The sequence below is a fragment of the Copadichromis virginalis genome, linkage group LG12 (genome assembly GCF_057382275.1).
Source record: "Copadichromis virginalis isolate Kocher_CV1m ecotype Utaka linkage group LG12, C_Virginalis_male_GT1.1, whole genome shotgun sequence".
Classification (NCBI taxonomy): domain Eukaryota; kingdom Metazoa; phylum Chordata; class Actinopteri; order Cichliformes; family Cichlidae; genus Copadichromis; species Copadichromis virginalis.
Genome location: NC_140629.1, coordinates 401,925 through 420,071, shown reverse-complemented (window position 1 = coordinate 420,071; position 18,147 = coordinate 401,925). Strand labels below are relative to the sequence as shown.

Below are 18,147 nucleotides of genomic sequence, written 5' to 3'. Positions count from 1 at the left end.
TCCCTGCCATCTAGTTATCATCACAGTATTTTCTCTCGCCTCAGACATCTAGTTTATGTTCATTGATTCTAGTCTGCACTTTCTGTTAGCCTCTGAGCATTGTAAAATAAAATCTCTTTTCGTTACACCTCACCCCTGGCCTCCGGTTTTGAATCTGCACTTGAGTCCATCCCATTTCCACGGGCCACTGTGCCATGACAGTGGCCAGATTATACTGGATTACACTTCCAGCATAAATGAAGACAGAAAACTAAACAGCAGTGACGTTTGTAGGATTACTGAAGTTGGGCTAGCTGGTATATAATGATGTGCTACGTGACCGCTAGCGACACAGCTATGTTAGCATAATATAAACAAGCTAACTTTTTTTCCACTCGATAAAAGTTAACATGAGTGTTCTCGGTGGTCAGGAACAAATGTAATCGCATGGCAGGATGCTGTAAAAGGACCAAACTTCAGCCAGGAGAACAACTGAGATAATCCATCCACATATGAGGTTAGTCATTCATATACTGCTGCATGGGATGGGCTGTAGTTACATCCTAAGGTTTTAAAAACTGAGCTTAAATGAATGATTAGTGGTAATAAAAGCCGAGGGAGGTCAACAGTGATCACTGATTGTTTTAGGAGCTTTTTGAGATCAAATAGAAGAAAATACATAACGTTAAACATGTTAACAACACAAAAGCCATATTAAACGCAGACTACTTTAGACCCGGAAGTAGGATTCGTCGCGTCATCACTGAACAACCGGATAATCTCCAGAAGGAATTGGTCCCATCCAGCATCCAGGCAATAACTTGCCTCAGTACAGCTGGAAGCTACTATTAAGTATCATTGCAGTTAAGATGCACACATGAAAACATTACTGTTGGCCACATGTCAACAGAGTTATGTGACATTAGTGATGTTTGTACTTTCAACGTTCACTTTGTTTTAAAGCCTTTACTTTAAAATATACGCCGCTCAATAGTTGATCTTAATCTTACAGAGAATGTGACATTTTATGGATAATTAAAGTCAGTCATATATCCACAAACAAAACAAGCTGAAAGTCAGTGATGCTGCTCGGTTTGCAGTCCTGAATATCACAGCACAAGCAGGATTCACTGCACTGTTAATGTTAGCTATGTTATATTGCTGCCTCTGTTCGCTGGTGTCGAGCCAAAGGGACTTTAACGTGTGTTTGAACGAGCTGACGGTTCACTCGTTAAGCTGAAAGAAAGATGCTTTAATCACAGCAGTCACACATGTGTCCACTGTACCATCTGGAACTCTTCTTGTTTAGCACTCGTAATAACACAAACACTAAATCCTCCTTCTCTTGTGCTGTTTTGTAGCAGTGTGTACACCTGAGACTGCCACCTGTCTGTCTGTCCTGCACTCTCTCTCTGTTTCTTTCTCTCTGATTGTGGAATAAAAGTATGAACATGTATTTATAAGTTACACTTGTGTTTGAATCCTGCAGCTTATCACACATTTGATTTCCATGTGTGACAACTGCAAGTGTCCAGAGTGAGGACAGACTGAGGGACCCACTGCTGCACATCATCTGTGAGGCTTTGCATCCCTGATGATCCACCAGGACAAACTCAGCAGTGTGTGAGGAAGAGGAGGAGGAAGAGCCAGCAGCAGCTGACAGATGGAGAGAATAGACAGACTGTTCCCTGTTTGTGAAGGACTGCTAGAAAAGTTTAAAATCACTAATTGTCTGTCCTGAATCAGTCTTATTAGGTAATGTTCAAATAATGTTATCATCCCAGTGTTTTCAGTGTGGGAGAAAGTACTCAGGGCCTTCAAGTTACACACTATGAAAGGCAGAAACAAGTTTGATATTCAGAAACCTAAAGTGTTTATCATAAATGTCCATGTTTGTTTCAGTTCTATGAAGCTTTGAGTATTTTGGATTAGTAGTACTGCTGTGTTTGTTGCATCATATTGCTGTAATTGATAAATATGCTTTATATATCCTGAGGTAAGTTGATCTATAGTGTTACATCATATTCTATAAGGATGTTATGTGTTTGTTTACTTTCTGCTCAGTTTGACCCATTTAGCAGAAGTCAGGCTGTTTAAGGCTCTGATATCTATTCTGTATGACTTAAAGCAGTTATGACATGGTATGATTTTCTCACCCAATAAAGGAATATTTAATATATCAGTCTACTCTTCATTCTATCAGAAACGGTTATCACAGCTCATAAATTTGCTTTTTACACATATATAAGCATTGAGCCAAATTTAGTAATGCCAACATATTAAAAGAACAATATTTGCCTCTTATAATACATCTATAGATACACTGTCAAAGATACTTGTCTTTGAGTGAAGATTTAAGGTAATAGGACATATAAATAAATGCAACTTGAATCTTTACTGAAGCTCAGTATTTGACAAGGAGTTCAAACTCACTGCTGTAATAACTAATCATGATTAATATAATAACTATAATATTGGCCATATTATATTTACATTATCACAGTGAGACTTTAAACTCATGAACAACATGAGCTAATTGTTATTTACTAGCTAATCTTAAATGACTGCTCAGTACAGAAATGAAGCCCAACAATCATGTTTTACAGTCCTGTGGTCTCAGCCTCAGATACTTATTAAATCACACAGAGGTCATATAGAAACGAATGTACAAAATATGTTCTCCTTCATTTCTGTCAAACAAAGCTGTATGAAACATTTCCAGCTTTTAGTGTCATGGTTGCTAGGCAACCTGGGCAGCGCGACAGAGGCTTTAACAAGCCTACAAGCCTCTCACTTGAGGACCGTTAAGGCTGCGTACGTTAAGGCTGCAGAACCTGAATTTGGATACAGCCAGAGTAAGGCAATAGCTGAGGAGTCAGCAAATTAGGAAGATAAAGGGATCAATAAAGTATTCTGATTCTGATTCTGATATATATATAGCAGGGAACAGCTAAGATACTGCGCAGGACCCTCAAGCTCCCAGGCCTCTGGTAGAGGACCCGAGCTTGAAGGATAAAAACCGCCCGCAGGGGCGTGCTGGGTGTTTTATATATATATATATTAGAGATGGCATGATACCACTTTTTTATGTCCGATACCGATATCATAAATTTGGATATCTCAGATGTCCGATACCAATATGAATCCGATATAGTGTGTTTTAATCAATAAAACTGTTTTTTTAATATCTTGCTGCATTTTGTATAAGTTCATACTCAAGTTTAAATAAACAACAACACTAAAGCTATTCTGTTATACTTGTATGTAAAAAATTCACTGCACCCAAAACATTTCATAGCAATACTGATCAATCTAATATACTCGATCCTTCCTATTCTGGTATTTTAAAGAGTATTAAGCAACCTAACTAATAGACTTGCAAACTCCCAGCAAAAAAAAATAGGGAACCACCCCCCACCCTCCACCTCATGATGCTTAATCGACGTAATCAACTTTAATTTGATGCAGTGTGGGGGAAAAAATGCACAGAAATAAATTATTTTTCAAGAATAATTAAATAGATTCAACATCTTTCTTCAACAGAACTGCAGACTGCAGAGATGGTACCTTCCCAAAGGAAAAAGTAGTATAGCTTACTAGGGCAGCGGTCCCCAACCCCCAGGCCTCGGACAGGTACCGGTCCGTGAGTCGTTTGGTACCGGGCCGCAAGAGTTGAGGTTCAGGTGTGAAATGTATAGTTTTCAGGGTTTTTATTGGTTTTCAGCGTTATTTTGTTATCGTTTTTATCGTTTACTCGGTCTTCCTGGGTCTTTTCACGTGAGTTATGAATAAATTGTCTTTTTTTCGGTACCGGTACTAGTTTTATTTTGTTGTATTTATCCGCGACACCTTAAAGGCCGGTCCATGAAAATATTGTCGGGCATAAACCGGTCGGTGGCGCAAAAAAGGTTGGGGACCGCTGTACTAGCGTATATTAGACTTAACAGTTACCATATACAGTAATGGACTTCTATATATTTTACATAAGATTAAAACATTGGGTGTAAGATTCAGATAATTATTTATTAAAAGCTAGACATTTTAAATGAGAATAAGAAAGAAAAGTATGTTTCTGTGCCCCCTTTTCCCTGTTCATGCCCTATCAGCCCCCCTGGCTACACTTTGCTAGATCCGCCCCTGCACAGTTACCAGCCGTCAGCTACGTAGAAAAAGATCCTGGTGTAGAAAGTAATATTAAATACATTCTAACAACAGCTTATCAAGCTTAAACGTGCTGCTGTTGTTCAGCCGCTGGTTTCCTCTTTCTGGAGCGAAGTGGGCCAAAAACAAACAAGAGAGACGGACTCCGACAGAAAAGCCGATCAGCTGATCATTAATCAGTTTCATGATTGAAGTAGCAGCAAGGAGAGGCACTCGCTCCATATATCGGTTGTTAAGCTTAACGTGGGAATGCTTTACAAACATTCAGAGATGAACTTACACACTTGCTTTACTTCTCTCTGAGATAACTTCATCCCAGATGAAATGCTGGTTTGGTAGCGAGGCTACAAATACACTCAGCCGCTCTATCACGTGAGCATCTCCAATATCCGATTCAGTATTTTACGTCAGTATTGGACCGATACCGTATCGGTCCGAACTTTTCTTGTCCATCTTCCATTGGTTTTAATGTTGCACTCCAGTATGAACACAAATCCCCCAACCCAAGGATCACCACAACATAACCTAACAGACCTACACCTTAGTTCACAGATTCACTTTGTCTAGGGTTCATTTCTGAGATTTCACACAACCCAGGATTCAAATCATGAATACATAATGGGCTTGGATTTACATCATTATGAATGAAATGTGCTCTATTTGGAAGCAGCCGGCCCCCTCCCCTTTCGATGGGTGTGTGTGAGACTTTAAATCATCAAACTGTAAATTTTAAATTGTTATTGATCCCTTTACCCCTGGTCCTAAAGTGTATATTTATTTTCTTACTCTTCTTATATATATTGTTTGTTTACTTGCACTGCTGTAACAGGAGCCTCGTTGTCTCGTCTCTCTATATACTGTAGCGGAGATGACAATAAAGTTTACTTTGACTTCAGCAGCTTTGACTTTGACTCGGTGCGCCTGAATTTCGGAAAAACATGCAAATTATAAATCTGTATTATAATGTTTGGTGTTTTCGTGTTTGTTGGTTTGTTTTTATTTAGTTTTATTTTGGTTGGTTATTAGATGCTGCTCCAGCCAGCCAGACACTTCCCCGCCGCCCCGCCCTCTCCTCTCTGCGCCGCAAGCAGCAGGCTCACCTCGCAAACGAAGGGCGTCCTTATTCCCAGGAAATGGGCGATAGAAAACCGATCGGTGCCTGTGCCATTCCCAATATGCGCTGGCTGATGTCGGGGCAGCATGAGTACGACCATTCTTTTTTTTATTTTTTTTGCCGATGCCCGTGATGCCGCCCCGGGCAACCGCCCGTATCAAAAACCGCTACTGGCTACCGGACCCCTCTCTGTGTGGAGTGGCCAGAGAGAGAGAAGCAGCGTCAAACGACGTAGCAGATACCTCTGCTTACCAATGAACACGTCTGCGCCACGCTGCGCCTATCAGTGCCCACACAGCGGAAATATGTGCGCAACACGTAGCTGTGCTGTCTGGGGAATCATCAACAAGCGGTAAACTTTCAGAGGAAGTGAACTACTGACGGTTACGCAGAGAAGAAAACAGCGATGTCTGAGTCAGACGAGGAGCGTCATACTTTCCGCACCAGCAAGAACACTGAGGGGGCAAATACGACTCCTAATAGCCTAATAGTTGAAGTGAAACTACCTTGCTTCTGTTGTTGCCCCGAAATATGCACCCCAAACCGTCTCGTCATCTGTTTGATTTGTTTTGGGGGGGTTTTAGGTTGTGCAATAGTTGGTAGTATTTGGTTAGGGGTATGTAAAAGTAAAGGTCAGGTTGCCCCGTCGGACGACGAGGACCCTAATTGCCGTTTCTCAAAAGCTGCAGTGGCCGCAGACTCCGAGAATTGTTCGGAGATTGGAAAGTGAGTAACATTTGAAACTTCTGATACATTTTTTTTTCACATTACACATACGATTATGCACTGATCCAAATGCAAACGCTAAAAAATCTCCAAGAACTGCGAACATATGGGCTCAAATTGTGGTCATAAATATTTTGTACTTGTAAATCAGGATTTGTATGTGTAAAAAGAATTTGTGTGTGCCTTAGTGATGTGTCAGTTGTGAACGAAATGGCTCTTAGAGCCGGGTCTTTGACGTGAACGACGCAAGCCGGCTCCTTATCGCGAGCCTCCCAGTCCTACTGCCAGTTTCTGGAAGACACCTTCTTCAAGCAGTGGTACAGGAAGAAGTCTGCATCCTTCAAGAAAAACATGATTTTCATGCAGGACAATGCTCCATCACACGAGTCCAAGTACTCCACAGCGTGGCTGGCAAGAAAGGGTATAAAAGAAGAAAAACTAATGACATAATGACATGGCCACCTTTTTCTTTCTCTCACCCTCTCTCCCTCTTGCACTTTTTTTTTGCTTCATTCCGCATTTGAGCTTTGCGCTGGGATGAGGGGGGAGGGGCGGTAGTTACACTGGCAGTAGCACAGGAACAGAGCAGGAGGGAGAGAGAGAGAAAGAGAGCCAGGGACAACAACGTCAGATTAGAAAGGTATAGTAATCATCCACAACTATTTTCAGTTGCGGATGATAAAGGATTCAGAAAGTTTATTCATGCAGGTCCATATGACAGAGAGTATGCATGTTCTTTTTGTTCTGTCATGACAATTTAATTGTGGGACATTACAATTTTGATGAAGATTAAAATTAAATTAATTGTGCACACATGATAACAATAACACTAAAGTGATAACGATGAACTCTTTCAGGGACATTCTTCGGAAAAATGGCTCTGCAGTAGATGCTGCCATTGCTGCGCTGCTGTGCACCTCCATCATGAACCCACAGTGCATGGGGATTGGAGGCGGGGTCATATTCACTGTGATGGACAGCTCCGGTAACAAGACACCCTCGCTACTCTTTGCTCAGCTCTGCTGTGGATTAATGTAGTAATATGTCATCTTTTCAAAGGTAAAGTGAAAATCATCACCTCCAGAGAGACTGTCCCCAGCAACGTGACCTCTGACCTGCTTAAGTCGTGTCCTAACACCACAGAGTGGACCGTGGAGTGGCCGCACGGTGGGCTGTTTATCTGGCATAATGCTAATATTTATAAGGTTTTAGTCTAATCTGCTCTTGGACTCACCTTTATGACACAGCTAATTTATTCTGTACAGGTCACTGCTAATGCACACTGTGAGTCATTCCTCATTCAGCTTTCCTCAAAAAAGCAAAACTGGGATAATATAAAAAGAAAAGAAAAAAGATAAAGCAAACCACTACAGAGGGTTTGGCTGTCAGCAGATATTAAAGACAATGAGTCGGTGTCGTATATGACACTATCAGAATAATCTAGCATAAACACCATGAAATACATGCTCCTTAGTTTCAGAAACAACCAGAGAGATTGAAGTAGTCAGGTTTTTCTCCAAACTGGTCTTAACAGGTCTTTCTCCAAATGATACACAAGATGTAACACAAAGGTTTTAAAGGTGTAGTCAATTATCTGTAGAGATATATTTTAAATTCTGCACCTTAATCTGCAAGTCAAACTCAAGATATGAAGGATCATACCTTTGTTTTATCACCTGAGAGGGTTCTTGTCATCAAAGAAGCGGAGGAAAGAGACAGCATGATTGGTGTCTTGTTAAAATGTCATCCTCCTCCTCACCTCTAACCTCATCTACTGAATTAAAGTCAAGACTCTAATACACTAAAGAGTGCACAACTATTCTTATTTAATTATTGAAAATAATAATTATTGGAAAAAAATAATAATAATAAAGTCAGCAACAAAAACCTAAATGATCTTATACCTCTTCAAAGAAATATATAACAAGACCAGAGAAATTCAAATACTGGGTCAAAAAACCCACATTTTTGTTTGCCAAATGATAGCTGCTCCACAGTCCTGGGTCCTTTTTGTCATATATGTCATTTCATGATGCACTCGATGTGTTTTTTCTTGGTCAAAGGTTTGAACTGCAGGCAGGCCATTTTAACACCCAGGTACTTCTTCTGTGAAGCCATGCTATTGTAATAGATGCAGCATGCGGTTTAGCGTGGTCTTGCTGAAATAGATGTCAACTCGATGGGAGCACAAGTTGCCTGTGTACACCTTTCAGCACTGGTGCATTGCCAGATGTGTAAGCAGCCAATTCTATAGGCAGTAAAATAATTACATACCTTCAGAGGTTTTGAATTGAGTGTTGATAACAAGCTGCAAAAACAGCAGCACTTAACAACGTTAAAGCCCTTTACTCTTTAGCCCAGAATGCAGGATCCACATTTTCTAAAAAAAAATTTCACTACATATCGTACTGTGTATGACTGTGTACGTGACAAATAAAAATTTGAATTTGAATTTGAATTTGGTCCATGTGAATCTGAAGAAGAAACACTCAGTGCATCATGGGAATCCCTTAGCAGCCTACACCTATTGCAGCATAACTAAGGGAGGATTCAGGGTCACCTGATCCAGCTCTAACTATATGCTTCAGAAAGGAAAGTTTTAAGACTAATCTTAAAATAGAGATAGTGTCTGTCTCCCAAATCCAAACTGGAAGCTGGTTCCATGGAAGAGGGGCCTGAAAACTGAAGAACTCTCCCTCCCATTCTACTTTTAAATACTCTAGGAACAAAAAGTAAGCTTGCAATGCGAGAGGGAAGTGTTCTAATGGGGTGATTCGGTACTATAAGGTCATTAAGATAAGATGGGGCCTTATTATTTAAGACCTTGTATGCAAAAAGCAGGATTTTGAATTCAATTCTGGATTTAACAGGGAGTCAATGGAGGGAAGCCAATATCGGAGAAATTTGCTCTCTCTTTCTAGTCCCTGCCAGTACTCTTGCTGCAGCATTTTGGATTAACTGAAGGCTTGTCAGGGAGTTTTAGGACATCCTGATAATAATGAATTACAGTCGTCCAGCCTAGAAGTAATAAATGCATGAACTATGTAACCCACCTAAAATTGCATCATGAAATTAACTGCAGTTCCCAAAGAATGTCAGTAGGTGGCACTCTGAGATTGTGTAGTGCTTGTGAACTTGAATCGTTATCGCGAAGGAGAACAACGTTAAGGCTACAAATGCTGGTCGGAGCAACTCACCAGGAATTTTTCCCTATTTCTTGTAAAAAAAAAAGGATTTTACTCTTCCGCTTGTTGGGAAATGCGGACATTTTTGGTTGATGCCGATGTACCTCTTTTATAATCCCTGTTCATTTCCGGTGAGTTGACTCACTACGTTAGCATAGCAAGCTAATCGTTAGTTAAGTGTAGTGTAAATTCTATGTGTTTTTTAAGTGCTGTATTATCTTTGATACTCTAAGCCAATCGGAGATGTTTTTTTCTGAAAGCTAGGAAGTAAGTTTTATTTCCTGTAAGGAGATGATAATCAATCAATGATAATCAATGATATAAGTGACCATTTACCAGTCTTTGCATCTTATAATTTCCATTATAAAATTAACAGAAATGAACACAAGATTATTTACAAAAGAATTCGAACAGAGAAGACATTTAACTGTCTTAAAAATTAACTTTTAAAGCAAGAAACTTCTTCATGTTCATGTTTATGAACACGAAGAAGTTAATAAACCTTATGAAGCATTTTTAAGAACACATTAAACACACATTAGTAACACATTACTTGGTAAAAACTGCCAGGTGATTGAAATCAACAGGAAACACAACTATGCAGGAAGACCATGGATGACTAAAGGACTGCAAAATGCCAGGAAAAAAAGAACACCCTATATCTTATATATATATATATAATATTTTATTAAAAGGTTAGAACACAATAAAGAAAACACAAAAGGTATATGGAATGTCATAAACAGTACAATCAAAAATGAATCAAGGAACAATGATTACCCTGGGTACTTTATAGAAGGGACAAAAAGCATTAACAAAATGAAAGAGAAAGCAAATGGTTTTAATGAATTCTTCGTAAATATGGGGCCAAAACTGGCAGAGGAAATAAAGGCCGATGGAATAGAAAGGAACACTGGTGAAAATATTGAAAGGAATAGAAGCTCAGTGTTTCTAAGAGCAGTGGAAGAGAATGAAATATATGACATCGTTAGAGGACTTAAGAACAAAACCAGTACAGATTGGAATGACATTGATGTTGTAACAGTAAGAGAGTTGCTGATTATTTATGGTATTGGAAAACCGTTAAAATACGTTTTCAACTTGTCTTTTCAAAAAGGTTTTTTTCCTGAAAAAATGAAAGTTGTTCAAGTTATTCCAATTTACAAAACAGGTAAAAAGCATCACTTTGCAAATTATAGACCAGTGACTATTTATAAAAAGTTTATAAAAATTTATAAAAAGATTTGACAGTTTTGTGGACAAATGTGAATTGCCTACATAATAAGAAGTACACACTTGGAGTTTTTTTAAATTAAAAAAACTGTTCAATACCAGGGCTGCCACGATTACATCGACTATCAAAATCGTCGAAGACTAATTTAATAGTCGACACGTCGTTTGAAGCTTTGTAAGATCCCAAAAGACACAGGAATAAGTAGTAGGATTTAAGAGTGTAATAACGGACTGAAACAGAAGATTCCAAAAATGGCAGCAGCTAGTTAGTTTTAATATTACTCTTATTATTCTTTCTGGGTCACAAAATAAATGTTTAACATATTTCAGGAGAGAATGTAGCTGTGTAAACTTCAAATATGTGCTCAGTTTATCAAGACACCACATATTTTCAAAAGCGCCCCGACATTTTCGGAGACGTCTGTTACCCACTAGCTCGATAGCTAGCCGGGGTTCAAGGCTCGCTAGAGCCGGTGAGAACACCAGACTCCTGGCAAACCATTTTCAAACCCACCGCCGTCTTTCGCTACTCAGGTTAAACATGATATCCAAGTCACTTAGATAACTTAAAAATGTTATTGTTTGGCTTTTTTCAGTATTTTATTTGTTCCTGAGTAAATTGGTTTGGCTGAGATTAAAGTTATAGTTTTTACACAGCTGAATAAACGTCAAGCAGACAGCTGATCATCAGAAGTGTGAGATGCTTGAGAATTTACTCCGGTGCCCTGTTATATTTTAGATAGCAAGGAGCAGACGGCTGAGTTTATTAAACTTCACCGAAACAATCTGCAAATTTAATTAAAATTTAATAAACTATCATCTTGTCTTTATTTTTTAGTTAGCACATACACTTAAAGCTGTAAGCTAATGATAGTTATATTAGAGCAGATGCATGCTGGTGCAGTAAGCTCTGTGTTGCATGATCTGATTAGTGGACTAATCGCAAAAATAATCGGTGACTAGTCGACTATCAAAATAAACGTTTGTGGCAGCCCTATTCGATACTGTCAGTCATGAAATTCTAATAAAAAAAATGGAAAGTATGGGTTTAGGGGAGTGGTTTTGGACTGATAAAAAGCTATGTAGTGAATATGCAACAATATGTACAAATAAATGAGTAGGAATCTAAATTGATGGATGTTGCTTGTGACATACCTCAAAGATCAGTATTAGGTCCAAAAGAATTCATGGATTCTTTATTGTCATTCGCATCACATGTTTACATGAGGTGTAACGAAAATTACGTGCACGTGGTCCCGGAGCGAAAGAAACAGAGTAACGAAGAAACAGAATAAAAAGAAAACAGAATAACAAGTAATAAGTATTTCAAATAAATTAAGTGCAGCAACCTGAGTATTATAAATGCAAGTATTAAAATAATACAAATAAAATAAATAGAGTGCAACAACCTGAGTACCAGTATGGAGTATAGATATAGAAATGTAGGTATAAATACTTTAGCAGCAAATGGCATGATGTCTAGCATTGATAAAGTGACGATGTCAGTAGTGATTAGGTGCTACAATAACAGTTCTTGTCCATTATTGACTGAGAAGTCTCACAGTTTCTGGAATGAAGCTGTTTCTCTGTCTGGTGGTTTTGCATTTAATGCTCCTGAGCCTCCTGCCTGGGGGGCAGAAGGTTTATTATGTATAAAAATTATATTTGCCAAGTATCGAAGATTCTAAAGTTTGTAATATTTGCAGATGACACAAATATATTTTGTTCAGGTGTGGAATTGCCACAGGTTTTGGAGGTGATCACACAGGGATTAAAGATATTAAAGAAGTGGTTTGATATAAATAAATTATCATTAAATCTAGATAAAAGCTAATTTATGTTATTTGGAAACCATAAGAAAAATATCGAAGTAGAAATATGTGTTGACAATGTATATTTAGAAAGAGTAAATGAAATAAAATTTCTTGGTGTGATCATTGACCACCATCATTGTTAGGGGGAAATTGGAAAGGAGGCATTGCCGTTCTGGGGAAAACAAAGCAAATCTTGGATCAGAAAGCACTTCACATATTATACTGTGCTTCACTACTACCATATATGAGCTATTGTGTAGAGGTCTGGGGAAACACATGCAGAAGTAATACACAAACAATAACTATAATGCAGAAAAGGGCCATTAGAATAATAAATAATGCAGGGTACAGGGAACATACAAATGCACTCTTTATCAAAATGCATGAAATTCCAAGACTTGGTGAAGTTTGAAACAACGCAAATAATATATAAAGCAAGAAATAAAATGCTTCCAAAAGACATCTGTAAATTGTTTATAGAAAGAGAAGGGGGGTATAACTTAAGAGGAAAATGGAATTTAAAAATACAAAGTCCTAGAACGACAAAGTATGTCTATCTCAATAGCGGGAGTTAAATTACGGAACAGTCAGAACAGAACAAATAAAAGAAAGTAACAACATAAACTAGGGCTGGGCGATATGGCCTAAAATTCATATCGCGATATAATTTGAAGCATGTGCAGTAACGATATATATCGCGATATATTCTTTTCTTCTGTATAACGTATTTTCCGCACTATAAGGCACTTAAAATCCTTTAATTTTCTCAAAAATCGAGAGTGTGCCTTATGTATGAATTCTGGTTGTGCTTACGGACCTCGAACCGATTTTGGCGTGCAGAAATCTGTTAAAAAATGTTTTAGTACAACTTTGTTAAGCCGCACTGCTTGATGGATTGTCAGAGCATTACAGCTGCCGTAGTGAGGAGCCTCGCGGAGTAATCTGGGTCCAAAACTCCGTCTGCTTCAGGTCCCAAAGTCAAACGAACACTGAGAGTTAAAAACGGTCTAAATTCTTTCATCTTTAATAAAATTATCAGCGTTGCTGCTTTATCAGGTGTAACAATTAAGTTTAACATCCATGCGTCCATGAAAACAGAAGTTATTACATTTAACGGAGTTAGAAGTTAACAGGAAGTTAGCTCGCTAGTTTACACCTAAACATGACATACCATGTTCTGACTGAGAGATTTTTGAAACTAATTCAAACGTACAGCTCTGCTACCACTTCCAACATAAATGAAAACAGGAAACTAAACAGCAGTGGCGTTTGTAGGGTTACTGAAGTTGGACTACCTGGTATATAATGTTGTGCTACGTGATTGCTAGCGACACAGCTATTTAAGCATAACATTAGCACAGTGAAGGATGAAGGATGAACGCCAACTTTTTTTTATCACTCATTAAAACTTAATGTGAGGGATTCTGGTGGTCAGGGACAAATGCAATCGCATAGCAGGATGCTATACACGGGCCAAACTTGAGTCAGGAGAACAACTAAGATTATTCATCCACAATACGAGGTTAGTTATTAATATACTGCAACAACATGAGAATAGAACAGCTGCGAGAGAATTCAACATTAATGAATCAATGTTACGGAAGTGGAGGAAGCGCAGTTTTTGGCTTTCCCCATATTTCAAAAGTGCTTCATCTCTTTGCTATGACTGTCGCCCAGCATAATTTGCAGATGATAATGGTTGTAGCCGCTGCGATGCTTTCAACCAAAACAGGCGCAGTTTGATGACATCATCAACATGCGCCATCGCGATAGAGTGATATAGTCAAAATCTCTATCGTTGGCCAAAATTATATTGTTTATCGTTTATATCACCCACCCCTAACATAAACCAGTTTAAAATAAAATATAAAAAACAAATCTTAAACAAATATAAGAATGAAGAAAACGGGGTAAACCCAGGACCGTAATTGAAGTGATGTTTTGGTTTGTTTGTTTCATTATTTGTGAATCGAATTTACATATTCTGTCTTTATTTATATGAAAGAAATGATATTGTCATTTTTTTGTTTGTTTTGCTGTTGTTTCATTTGTTTGTTTGTTTAATTTAAGACTAAAAGAAAATTAAATGAATGAGATGTAAAATTTGAGGGGGTAGGGGCAAATAAGTGTATACTTCTGCCTACTCCTTTTCAAACAAAAGAATTGAATGATATTATGTAATGATGGTGAATGTACATGTTTGAAATAAAAATGAACTGAAGTGAAATAAATATGACCAGTCTTTGAATAAATAGTACTGCGACTTCTCTCGTGCATCGATGAGGTGCATTCTCACAATTCAGTAAGCGCTGGATTATTGTTACTGCTGTTCACAAAAGAGGAGATGTGAGTTAATTTTGTGTGATAAGTGCCTATGGAAACCGTTTTAAGGTTCTTTAATTCTGTTATTATCGATTGCATTAAGTTGTCATTTACGAAAATGAGAGGTGTATGGTCACTAGTGTTGATTAAGTTGTTTTATAATATTAATGCAAAATGTGTTCACTGCCCTGTGCAGGTTGGTCTTTTTGTTGGAGTGTGAAATTGTGCGAGTGAGACCAGTAAATTCACCTGCAGCGAGCCAGGATTCAGGATCCCAGCTGCGATGGAGGAAGGTTTGCAGCCTACTTAGAAGTGACAGACGCGTTACTTCCTGACAGATAAGCTTATGAGATCTCAAAACAATACACTGCCTGGGTAGTACTACTAACATTAACACTATCCACACACACTTCACACACCTGAACAGAAAAGACTGAAAAGAACTCTGAACTGAGTACACAGGCTGACAAACATGGACTATTGGAATTTTCTCATTGTGAATTGTTGAATGACTATTTATGGTTTTGTTTAAATAAATGTTAACTGTTCTTTTAGCTGTGTGTCACGTGCTCCTTAGTCGATTTCTAGAGAACATAAACCCAAGATCCTAACTTCCTCTACGTTCTGTAGTGGTAAAGTATCATGTGTTACAACTAGGTTTTTAGCGTCACGTTGAGACAGGATATTCCTCATTTCAGAGATATTGCACAAATGGAAGAAAGCAGTCCTACATATTTGTTTAATATGTGCATTGAAGGACATATCCTGGTCAAAAATTACTCCAAAATTACTTTCCTGCAACCAGGAAAGAAATTACTAGCCAGGGAGACGTGGCTAGTCGTTGCTCCATTATTTATTCCAATTCAAGCTCATGCAGTCTTTTGTTACTTTATAGTAGTACAACTGTGTATTTACTTTTTCCAAAAATAGCTCACATTATGATGATGATGATGATGAAGCTTTATTTGTCACTTGCAGTTGCCTGCAGCAAAATTGGACCCCTTCTGACCATACATACATTACACAAACATCACATTGGGGAGACAGGTCAGAACAGGGAGCTTACAGAAAAACAGTGAAATGTACAACACAATAGGGGAGTGGAGGAGGAAAAAAGAGAACTCTACTCAGACTGAGCTCCTGGTAGGGGATCAGTATGAGAACAGAAAACAAAAATTCCTCAGCACAAAAAGCACATGAATCTTCACACTGTAACACCATGAAAACACATGACAAGCAACAGGGATGGGTAAATGGGGTGAGAGGTTGCCGGTGTAGACAGCAGCATGATTCCACACTGGCCCGGTCAATCGCCGTCTGCATCGGGTGGGTGCAACCATTGGAGGCGTTTGGAGGGGGGAGAGGGGTGAGTGTACATCTGCGTCAGTGTACGTGTGTGTGTGTCCTGTTCAACTTGAGAGAGAGTGTCCTTTTACCTGGTTAAGCAAAGTCAACAGTCCTGATCCGACGCAGGTGTCCTTGAAGGATACGATCAGAGAGAATTTCTTGTTCAGGAGCCAAATGAGTGAAGGAGATGATTGTTTGGGTTAATGTGAACAACTGCATGCAATTTCACAGTTGGTCTAATGTCCATCACTGGTCACTTGATCTGTCAATTTCCCATTGCAGAGCCGTGAGCTTCTCTAAGATCTTATCCATATTGCGTTCAATAAACGCAGTGTGAGTACTCAGAGATTGCCCATCGTCAATCACGTCGGCCAGCCTTGTGGGACCGCTTTCTTTGTTTTCGATAAGCCAGGTTCAAGCCAGCTCCGATCAGCCAGAACTCTGTTATCATGGTTCCGAATGGGTAGATCTCGTTCAACGTCCTCTATTGAGAGTGTCGCCAGACACACGACGCAACCGACCATCAAGTATCCGGCAGCAAGGGGCTCTGCAGGACAATCAGGCTCTCCCGAGCCCAGGCTTCTCATCAAAAATAGGGTGTCAATTTCGTTAAGGGACCAGTTGATCAAATTCATAATTCTTTAGGTCTTAGAGAACAAGACTGAGAGACTCTCTGAGGGTTAGAAAGTTACACGAGAATACACAAGGACATGAGAAGCCAAGCAGGAAAGATAAGGGAAGGGAGAGGGAAAAGATGCAACTGCTTCCGTCAAGAGCGAGATAGGATTTCACATATTCTCAATACGTGTTCCGTTATCAGATAGACAAAGAGAATGAACATATTCCACTGTCATAGACAAAGCCGATTTTCTTATGAAACTCGCTTCAAAATGAATGCTAAAAAGATAATCCATGAATTTCGAAAGATTCCGAAAGAATGGTGTAATCACTACCATCTTGATATGTGCACTGAATTTAAGTAAATACTTTATGGCAGAAAACAAACAACTAAAACAACACACTATAAAGGTGGAGCCGATCAGTAACATTACAGAACGTTGAATTTACTAGACTAAACAATGTTTCTGTGCTTTCAGTTTCTGACCTTAATAACTAATCTATGCAATATATCGGGTGTGACTGCTTTTATTTTCTATTTCTGGTACAATACTAGCCTGCAAGCAGGAAAGAAATGATAAGGCAGGGAGTACATGTAACATTATGAGAAAACAGTGCTGAGCATGCTTCTGACTACTAACAACAGGCCAAACCATGGTCTCACACTGCCACCTACTGGTACAAAAATGGAGCATCAGCTACAAATATCCCAGACTAGTTACCAGGTCTATAGTTAAAACTAGTTAATTTAGAGGATTTTCAAAAGAAAATATCACTTACATTTAAAGTAAAATAGCTGAAATATAAGTTAATTCACATAAGTGTGATTAGACGTTAGTGGCTATCACACACACACACGTTCATACTGTTGCTCTTTGATTAGATAACTCTATGGCTGCTGTCAATATACAGGCGAAGCTTACGGGTTATGCAGCCAACTTTGTAAGTTGGAACATTAAGTCTATGAATCACCCTGTTAAGCACAAAAAGGTGCTTACACAACTGAAAAAATCTGATATGTCTTTTCCACAGGGGACTCACCTTTGTATAGCAGACTGATATAGATTGAAGACTGGTTGGGTTGGCCAAATAGTCCATTCCAACTTTAACTCTAAGACAGAGGGGTGGCCATCCTTATGGGTAAAAACGTCCCATTTCCTGTATCAACCATTTTATCTGATCCTATGGGTCCTTATTATGGGTCCGTATTACTGTGGTTGGCCAACATTATGGACTTTATGGACAACTTTATGAACCGATTTAAGCCAACATTTATGCCCCCAAATGGGATGATGAAACCTTAATTGTCTATTAATTCTCGTGAATTCTGGATATGACAACACACAATCTCATTTTAGCTGGAGGTACAAGCTGTGTGCTCTCTAACCTAGAAAGAAGCTCTAATAAGGATACTCATCCAGGACATGCTCCGACTATATTCCTGTCCACAAAATGTTCTATTGGATAAATTCATTTGTCACTGATAAATGTCCTCTTCCACTTATTGAAACTTGCAATTATCAATCTATTGTTATTTCAGATCATACCCCCCTATTGATGAGATGGGGGTTGGATGCCTCACAGCCCTCCGCCTCTGGCAGTGGCCCTTTCTACTAAGGAGGCAAGAGTTCTGCATGTCCTGGTGACC

The 18,147-nt window shown here is 38.8% G+C and overlaps 1 protein-coding gene across 1 annotated transcript in view; it reads left to right on the top strand.

Annotated features, from left to right (window-relative positions):
* Positions 1 to 5,353: 5,353 nt before the first annotated feature.
* Positions 5,354 to 18,147, top strand: part of LOC146696149 (glutathione hydrolase 5 proenzyme-like) — a 62,013-nt gene continuing 49,219 nt past the window's right edge. Inside the window, exons 1-3 of the mRNA XM_085474262.1 lie at positions 5,354 to 5,980; positions 6,838 to 6,965; positions 7,040 to 7,147. Of these exons, the coding sequence (XP_085330388.1) occupies positions 5,661 to 5,980; positions 6,838 to 6,965; positions 7,040 to 7,147 (556 nt within the window). The 5' untranslated portion in view covers positions 5,354 to 5,660. The remainder of the gene's footprint in view (positions 5,981 to 6,837; positions 6,966 to 7,039; positions 7,148 to 18,147) is intronic.